General features: G+C 35.7%; 1 protein-coding gene and 1 long non-coding RNA gene across 2 annotated transcripts; both read left to right on the top strand.

The window, feature by feature from the left end:
* Nucleotides 1-2,387: 2,387 nt before the first annotated feature.
* On the top strand, nt 2,388-6,723 carry LOC107465794 (sodium/hydrogen exchanger 6-like). Its single transcript, XM_052251808.1, has 20 exons — nt 2,388-2,701; nt 2,794-2,818; nt 2,924-3,009; nt 3,119-3,230; nt 3,340-3,402; nt 3,554-3,573; nt 3,676-3,770; nt 3,980-4,008; nt 4,111-4,142; nt 4,243-4,290; nt 4,376-4,436; nt 4,515-4,612; nt 4,699-4,774; nt 4,897-4,968; nt 5,181-5,205; nt 5,320-5,429; nt 5,548-5,655; nt 5,887-5,978; nt 6,090-6,169; nt 6,294-6,723. The coding sequence occupies exons 1-20, from the start codon at nt 2,388-2,390 to the stop codon at nt 6,362-6,364; spliced, it is 1,617 nt and encodes a 538-aa protein (XP_052107768.1). The 3' UTR covers nt 6,365-6,723.
* A 472-nt stretch (nt 6,724-7,195) lies between these two features.
* LOC107465800 (uncharacterized) lies at nt 7,196-8,668 on the top strand. The gene is made up of 3 exons (XR_001587501.3): nt 7,196-7,664; nt 7,976-8,071; nt 8,484-8,668. It is a non-coding gene; the product is annotated as an uncharacterized LOC107465800 (long non-coding RNA).
* The last annotated feature ends 494 nt before the right edge of the window (nt 8,669-9,162 follow it).

Raw genomic sequence — 9,162 nt, 5'->3', positions numbered from 1 at the left:
TCTGAGTCTTCTTGAGCCTCAGACTCAGAGGTAGAAGTGTCACTGTCAGTAGTTTCTGTCTCCGAAGATGATGTTGGACTCGCCTTCCTTTTTTTTGTTTTTTTGATTTCTTGTTTTTTTTGTTTTTTTCTTTTTTTTTCATTTTTTCTCTTGTCTCTGCCATCTTCACAATCCCCTGAAACATGAGATATTTTAGTTAGTAGCATTCGGATAAATAAAATACACCCAACTTATTATGTTTACTTACCAAAATTTTCTCTCTTTCTGCGGTCATTCTTTCCACCAACTGCTCCTTAGTCCAGTTGGCAATCCAGGGCTTTGGTGGTCTTTCAGTCCTGTTCTTTCCTTTGTTTTTTGAAAGATGAAAGTAGATTATCATCAGGGCGAAGAGGCAGCCATTAATTGCCTTCTTCTTCTTCTCCTTGTAGTCTGTGATGCCCTTGACCATGAAGGTCAAAACATGCCCCCCAGTTTCTCTCCGATATGCCGTCCATCTTAAAAATTGGGGCCAGGTGCACGGGCGATATTTTGTTTATCGTCGTTGGCAAAAGGAACGCCATCTGTATGTAGAGGATGAATATCCTCTTGAACATCAGGCGTTCCTCTTCGTTGCCAACGCCGATTTCCATCATTTCATCGGTAAGACTTTTGAGGGTCTTACCCTGGAATCTTCTAAAAATTATTTTTTCATCATCAGAAAGTTTCTTATACTCAACTTTCTCAGGAAATAGATCTCCTACAAAAAGGAAGACAACAAAGTATCCAAGTCGGTTCAAATACACCCAAGCATCAACTTAATATACATCCAAGCAACAACTTAATATACACCTATAATTTTGAGCTAATTACCTGTTGCATTAATCCCAAGCGCATGACCTATTTTTCTTGGGGTTATTTTGAAAGAACCATATCCTGTTTCCAGTCTGTTCTCCCCAAGTTTGAAGTTGTTTGCCAGCTCCCTTAACAGTTGGTGATGCACCCTTAGTGGTGGGATGTGCATCAACCCACCGAATCCAAGATCAGTGGTGGGATGTGCATCAACCCACCGAATCCAAGATCCCTCACAATCGCCTTCTTCTCCTCAGTCATGTTTCTGAACTTATCACTTAGGAGATGTGTGGCACACTTAAGGTCTTTGGTTTGGTTTCTTGCTGCCATTTTCTCTGAAACGAAAAATACACCCAAAGATATCAGTAAGATACACCCATATATATATGACTCAGATACACTCATTAATAACAATAAGATACACCCATTGATAACAGTAAGATACACCCATATATATGACTCAGATACACCCAAAGATATCAACAAGATACACCCATTGATAACAGTGAGATACACCCATAGATATTATTCAGATACATCCATATAGATATCAGTCAGATATCACTCAACCATGCTTCAATATCAAGCCACATTACAAGGTTAAGCAGTATACACCCCCCAATCTACGGAATAAACCCCCAAAAATCAACAAAAATAGCAGGAGAACTTAGAACAACAACATAGAACGACGTAGAACTTAGAACAACGACGTAGAACTTAGAACAGTGTAACAAAGAAGCAAGAGTAATAGTAAACCCTAGAAGAACGACGTAGAAGAAAAGTAAAATATACAGGAATCTTAATGAACTTACGTTGAGTATTGTTGCTTTGTTTTTTCTTCAGATTTTTCACGGAGAGTTTGATGGTGTTTTGATGGAGGTTTCGAACAACGATTTGTATATTTTGAACTTTGATTTTCGCTCGAAAATGGGATGGTTTCCTTGTTTTCAAAGCGCTTTGAGAAGTGGAAGAAGTGGAAGAGTCTGCCATACGTAACCGTTCGAGTGTTGAGCGCGTGATTTTGACGCGCGTTGTTATTTCTCTTCATGCGCGTGACTTCTATTTGGGCTGGGCCAACTTGTAAGCTTGTAAACTTGTATGTGTAGCCAGCCCAATTTTTTATTTGTTTATTACGCCACAAATCCAACTTTAGATTTTTTATAAAAAAACACGCTATGATTCTATAACTGTACATAATACATGCTAAGTCTCAATTACTGAATAAATTAGCCAATTAACTACAAGACATTATTTTTTATTGAATTTTTTATAAAGATGAAAAAAGAGATAAAAGTCATAAGTGCACTTTTGTGACAATAAGGTAGGTAGGTAGGTAGCTAGAGATAGGCAGCTTTATGATGATTGAGAAAGTGGACGAAACTGAAAAAGGGAAAACTAAGAGGACAGAATGGTGCTGCTTCAAGTGCCACGTCAGTAACCGAAACACAAATGGGCCCCACTGCCCAACCATATTCCTGGCTTCCTGCACAAATAATGACCATATTCTGATTCTCACTCTAACTGAATGTATAGAATAGCGAGCGTGAGCGGATATGCGAATGGTGATTGAGGATGTCGATATATCACCGGCAAGAGCGGCGGATGTGGTCACGGAGACGGTTGCGAGCAAAGCGGAGCAGGCGGCAGGGCTGGGAATTCTGCTGCAGATCATGATGCTGGTGCTGGCCTTCGTGCTTGGCCATGTCCTCCGCCGCAAGAAGATTTACGTGGTTCCGGAGGCCAGCGCCTCCCTCCTCATCGGCTTGCTTGTCGGCGTCCTCGCCAACATCTCCCACACTCAGACCAGCATCATAGCCTGGTTCAATTTCCACGAGGAATTCTTCTTCCTCTTCTTGCTTCCTCCCATAATATTATATCCTTTTTTTATTTTCTTTTTTATTCATCTTAATTTCATTCATCTTCTCAATTTCTTTGTGTGGTTTCCTTCACCCTCCTTCATATTACTCAGTCTGGTTTCAGCCTCGCACCCGTAAGCTCCTCCTTTCTTACAACTCTGTTCTTTTTTATGTTATTCTATTTCTCTTTTTTTTTTAATATATTAATTCCCAGCATTGCATTGTAATGGACTCCACAGCAACCTTTCTTCTCTAATTTTGGAGCCATTATCACCTTTGCTATATTCGGTACCTTTCTAGCTTCTGTTGTAACTGGTGTCCTTGTGTAAGTTTTTCTTTCTTTGACACGGTACATTAATTACGAGTTATGATTATCAATATTCAATACTTCAATAATGCTGTAATTTTCTGATCATAATATGCAATGCATGCAGTTTCCTTGGTGGATTTATACACCTCGTGTACGGACTACCTTTCGTTGAGTGCCTAATGTTTGGTGCTCTTATCTCTGCAACTGATCCAGTTACCGTTCTCTCCATATTTCAGGTTATTCTCCACTCTTCCACATCAGTGACTCAACATTATTATTGTATTTATCCACACTAAATATGTAGCATCCATTTCAGTTTGCTTTTTCATGCTGCCTTGTTTGTAGGAGCTTGGCACTGATGTCAATTTGTATGCCCTGGTTTTTGGAGAGTCTGTTCTGAATGATGCTGTATGATCCTTTCATAAACTTTTCTTATTATTATCATAATTTTTATTTTAAGAAAGTAATTGGTTATCTGTGATTTAAGTTTGGGTCTTGCTACTTACTAACTGATCTTTTTCTTCTTTTCTTTCGTCATCTCCTATTCGTCAATTGGCAGATGGCTATTTCATTGTACAGGTATGTATCTAAGTATCTTGACCTCTAAAGTATATTATGCTCTTTTCAAAGTAAACCCAAGTATCATTAGACTTCCCTCCAACTAGAACACTTACTTTTCAGAACAATGTCACTGGTTAAAACTCATCCATCTGGACAGAACTTATTCATGGTGGTTGTTAGATTCTTGGAGACTTTTGTTGGGTCGATGTCTGCTGGTAAGTTTTACAAATTTCACCTAACGTAGCCTTCATGCAATAGTTAAGGTTGTTCTATTACCTTGTATTATGGTTTGGTGTTGTTTCATATCACTTTTATTGTATACCAAATTTTCTTGAAAGATGATGATTGAGAAATAGGGTGAACTTATTGTGATCTGATATCCAATATCTTTTCACCTTTTCTAAGTTGTTTGTTCGCTTTGCAGGTGGTGTAGTTGGATTCATATCTGCTTTAATATCCTTTTAAATAAAGTCTATACTTGTCCAATATATGTGCAGCATGATTCTTTAGATACTTAGAAGTCAAAATAGATTGAGGAACCTTAACTCTCAGAACCTGTTTAAGTATGCAGGATTGAGTATTGACAGGTAAGTATTTTATGAACTCATTTTTCTTTGGCTCAAGATTGGATAGTTCGCATCATATCTATGGAAAATACTGATTAGGGAAGTTTTCGGTTTTATCTAGCCTTCAGAACTTGGAGAGCTGTCTTTTTGTACTTTTCCCATATTTCTCGTAAGTAATCTCCCGGGCTTATTTCTTTATTACATTGTCATAGAAGCCTAGAAAAAGTTCTTTTACAAGCTATTTCATTTCTTAGGTACATGCTTGCAGAAGGTCTTGGCTTGTCTGGTATTGTATCAATATTGTTCACGGGAATGGTAAGTGCTTATTATGCTTTGATTGAAGTTTATATCTGTGTTTTATTGCATTTCTGTCAATGTCTCTGCTTTTTTTAGGTCATGAAGCACTACACGTATTCAAACTTGTCTAGAAGTTCTCAGAGATTTGTCTCTTCTTTCTTCGAGTTAATATCATCATTAGCAGAGACATTTGTGTAAGTAGGATTTGTTAGTAGAATTATACTTCTTGGAGTTTGATATTTCCTCCAACTGATAAACCATTTTTTCATATGATCTACAGATTTATATACATGGGGATTGATATTGCCATGGAGAAACATAGCTGGTCACATGTTGGATTTATTTGCTTCTCAGTTGTATCCTTTTACTTGATCCTTGGATGTTATCTTTTAATTTGAATTGCCATTGATTTCTATTAGCCTATTTATTTTAAGTTCCTTTCGGTCTTCTTCCTTAACTTTCTTGTTGGGTATTTCAGATATCCATTGGAATTGCAAGGTATTTGAGCTCCAGTTGCTATCATCATAAGCTACTAATAACAGAGACATTAGTACATTTCTGCTTTTTGAGCTAGTTTGGTTACAACACAATGATTTGCATGAATTCAAAAATAACAGAGACATTTGTACATTTCTGCTTTTTTAGTTTGGTTACAACACAATGAATTGCATGAATTCAGACACTTTGATGCTTTGGTTTTACATTTCTCCCTAAAACTGTTTATTTTTCTTTTTTTTTTTTTTTTGCTAAGTGCTACCAAAGCACCAGAAAGCACTATGGTATAGTGGTAAGAGTGTAAACCATTGACTATATTGGGGAAGTTTGGTTGGCCGCTGCTTTTGGTGTGATCTTTAATTCTTTGCCAGATCACTTAGGTTTTTCACTTCATGAAAACAAACAGGACTTCGAGGAGCAATGGCCTTTGCCCTTGCTCTACAATCAGTTCATGATCTTCCTGAAGGACATGGGCAGACCATATTCACTGCAACTACAGCAATTGTCATGTTGACGGTATGCATATTTATGGTTGTCATCCAATAAGCTAAACATTGCACAAAAATAATAAATAAACTAAAAAAGAGGTTGAGTAAGATGCTTGCTTGACATAAACTTGTTTACTTTCTTTTAGGTATTGCTGATTGGTGGTTCAACAGGTACCATGCTGGAAGCTTTAGAAGTTGTAGGTGGTGAAATTAATAGCAAGGAGAGCCCTTTGCCTTCAGTTGAGATCACAAAGGTAAGTTTTTCAAGATGAGGCTCTTTTGCTGTCTTTAATCATCAGTGTTGTTCCTTGCGTAGTATAGCCTAAGTGTTTGATATGCATGTGGAAAGGAAGCTTTTAATGTGGTGTTGAATCCTTACAAATTGTATGTGTTCGTTTATACATGGTTGTTTTGGATTTAATTTGTTTTCCTAGTAAAGGACAATAGCGATTATCTTAACTAATATTTTCCGTTTCTTCCACAAGTTTGAGGAAAGCAATGGCAGCTATGTTTCTCCTCAGAAGGAAGAATTATCACCAGGGAGCAAAATCAAGTTGAAGCTTCGAGAATTAAACAGGTATTATATGAGTTCTGAATCTTAATGACAAAAAATGAGTTCAAGTAACTGCTCTTTTTCATGACTTTTCTACTTCTGACTACTGCTCTCTGCTTTTCTTATCTGTTGTAGTGCTGCATCTTTTAAAGCATTAGATAAGAACTACCTCACCCCATTCTTTACAAGTCAAAACGAAGATGATGAAGAAGAAGGTAGGTTTGACCTGCCATTAATGTGATTGACCATGATTTATTTGGTTATTATCTTACAACTTCTCGAATGAATTAAATATATGATATGATGCATTGCATGTTAACTTTTGTTCGTGGTCAATAGAAGTGGTTGAGCTTCTGGCTTCTAGAAGTGCGGGATTCCATGATCCCCAGCAAGAACATTATTCTCCGTGAAACTTAAGGGAACTACACGGACATGGTCAATGCTATTTGATGTTGAATCATGCAATCTGTAGAGAGCTTGATCGATGGGATTTGATTGTCACAGCTCAGTGAAGGATCATAGGAAGTTGTAGGGTTTGTCCCGTTAGGTTGGAAGCTAATGATCGTATGTCTATGATCTGATCTGTCGTGAAGCTTGGATTTCATAAACACAATCTAACCACACACGCATGCTTAACTCATCATGACTTCAATGCAGCAAGTTAGTGGAACATTAGTATCTGATCTTTATATATTGAATATTACATCTTTTTTTTACGTTATTATTTTGCAGTTTAGGATAAAAATGTTATATACAACGAACATGCATGCATGCACAGACGTTCCTTCCTTCCGATTTCCAAAATAAGGAGGAAACTAGTTAAATAAGGGAAAGTCATAAATTTGAGGAATAAATTGAAATAAATAAGATGATTGTGAATATGAAGAAATTGTCATCAATAAAAGAAAAAGGTGTTTGCTACCGTACAATAATAAATTCAAACGTACCAATACGTTAAAAATATGAACAAGTAGTAATAAGTCATGTGGAATTTTCCACGCGTCAGCATTTAATTTTTCTTTTTTAAATATATATTATATCACCACTTTTACTAATATACCCTTTTTAATTAAATAAAAATAAAAAATAATTTTTATTTAATTTTATAAAAAGTCTTAAACATCCTTACTTTATTTGATTAGACAAAAATACCCTTTTAAATTAATCAAATTTTAGAATTCAATTAATCCTAATTTTATAATTTCAAATAATTTAACAACAAAACAAAAACATATAAAAAAAAACCAAAAATCAATCGTTCTTCGTCTTCTCCAATTCCCCTAATCATTCCTGTCTCCCTCTAAAGCAAAGCAAAACATATCAATAAAACTAAAAATCAATCGTTCTTCATCTTCTCCAATTTTCTTAATATCATTCGTCCCCCTCCCCCCATTCTGAAGCAAAACAGTGAAAGTCCCAACCAAAACAACAAAACCCTAGCCCTAGGTTCTTTGCCGCCGCCGTCCCCTGTCTCAGCGCTTCCGCTTCTTCCTCTTCCCTCTGTCCGGAACCCAGGTAACTCGGCACGTCGTCCCCATCTTCACTGGCTTCTCTGTCCGTGGCTTGGAGCAGCTTGCCATCGAGGCACTGCATTCCGTCGTATCTGCTCTCGCCGTCGTGTCGCCGATCGCTGCCAGAACTGGGTCGCCGGTCGCTGCCGTTTTGGGTGCAGCAAAAACTCTTGGTCAAATCAAACCTCTTGGAGTTGAGGTCAGTAATTTATGTCATTGTTCATGAATTTTTCCCCTTTGTAAAGAATAAAATTCAATTGATTAATTTGAACATAGTTTCATTTGTACAAAACTAAAGGAAATTTTTTTTATCTCATTTCTTTTCTTATTTAACACTATCGAGTTTTCTATTGCATTCCATATTGCATATGAAATTTTGTTCTAGTTTCTTTTGGAATGTTTAGTTTGGAGTTGCTGGTGAATATTGTGAGTTACTGCATTTTGTGGTACAATTGCTAATTATAATTAATAATTCATGCTATGCCCAAGTTTAAAGTCCTGCATATGCAGGTTCATTTTGTAGTTGCAGCTTGTAAGAATATGATTAGTGGAAAAGGTATGAGGCCTGGAGACATTGTCACAACTTCAAATAGAAAGACTATAGAGGTGAGAGTTTATTTGGTTATAAACTTATAATCACAACTTACTGTACACGTTATTGGAACATAGCATTTGTTACATTTTGATCCTGTTTCAATCATTACATTGCAGTCTTCTCATCTTTTCCCTCAGGAAATCATATATTTCTTATATTGAGAACAGTTTTTGTGCTTCTTGGATGTTTAATTTTAATATTTGGATGCAATGTATTGATCACTTGAATTATCGTAGGACAAATCTATTGTAGAAATATCTGGTACAAATAAATATTTGTGTAAAATTGGAAATCAATGATTAGAGATTTTGTCCTCTAGGATCAATATAATTAAACATGTGTAGTAATTTTTATTATTTGTTTATTATAATATTACCATTTGAGATCAATTACTAAGAATTTGATGTTGGGTTTCTTTTGTAGGTTAACAACACTGATGTGGAGGGTAGGCTTACCTTGTTATGTAATAGAAACTCTGTTTTGTGTTGTAAATGGTTTGGTCTAATTTGACCAAGGTCAATTTATATGTATGAGATATAAGCTTTGCACTATTATCATGAGTGCCAATAGATACCAGAAAAAAAATTAAAGCAAAGAAGCTTTTGCAAAAGGGGTTTCAACATGTTTTACTTGATACATGTGTCAATGAATCATTCAAATTTTCAAAACTTAATCCTTGACCAAAATTACAAAAAAATGCCACTTGTCACAACAATCACTACAATATGAGTGAATAAACATACTCTTGATTAAGTTAATTGCTTGTTGCAATTTATGTTATTTGATACTAATTTTCAGATTATTTAGTAGAAACAGAAGAAATAGAATATGAGCATCATTAATATGCAGAAAATAATTTCAGTTACATTTTTGTTTTACGATGGTTGTGAAGAAAATTGTTCCTTGAGTGATCTCAAGACTCAAGACTCATTCTATATAAATTCTAAACTGCATAGCCATAAGGATTATTACAATATTTCATTTGAAAACAATTGAACACATGCAGATTCTACCAGTAATATCTTCAAGTAATGAAAGTTAACAACTATTGGTTCTCCTTGCTATTACTTTTAAAAATTTAAGCAAGTAAACATCCTTGATA

The sequence above is a fragment of the Arachis duranensis genome, chromosome 1 (genome assembly GCF_000817695.3).
Source record: "Arachis duranensis cultivar V14167 chromosome 1, aradu.V14167.gnm2.J7QH, whole genome shotgun sequence".
Classification (NCBI taxonomy): domain Eukaryota; kingdom Viridiplantae; phylum Streptophyta; class Magnoliopsida; order Fabales; family Fabaceae; genus Arachis; species Arachis duranensis.
This window is presented reverse-complemented; position numbering and strand designations above follow the sequence as displayed.

Coding starts and splice junctions, on each gene's coding strand:
- LOC107465794 (XM_052251808.1), top strand. CDS start 2,388: ATGGTGATTGAGGATGTCGATATATCACCGGCAAGAGCGGCGGATGTG. Junction 2,702..2,793: donor TTGCTTCCTCCCATAATATT/ATATCCTTTTTT, acceptor CCTTCATATTAC/TCAGTCTGGTTTCAGCCTCG. Junction 4,291..4,375: donor GTACTTTTCCCATATTTCTC/GTAAGTAATCTC, acceptor TTCATTTCTTAG/GTACATGCTTGCAGAAGGTC.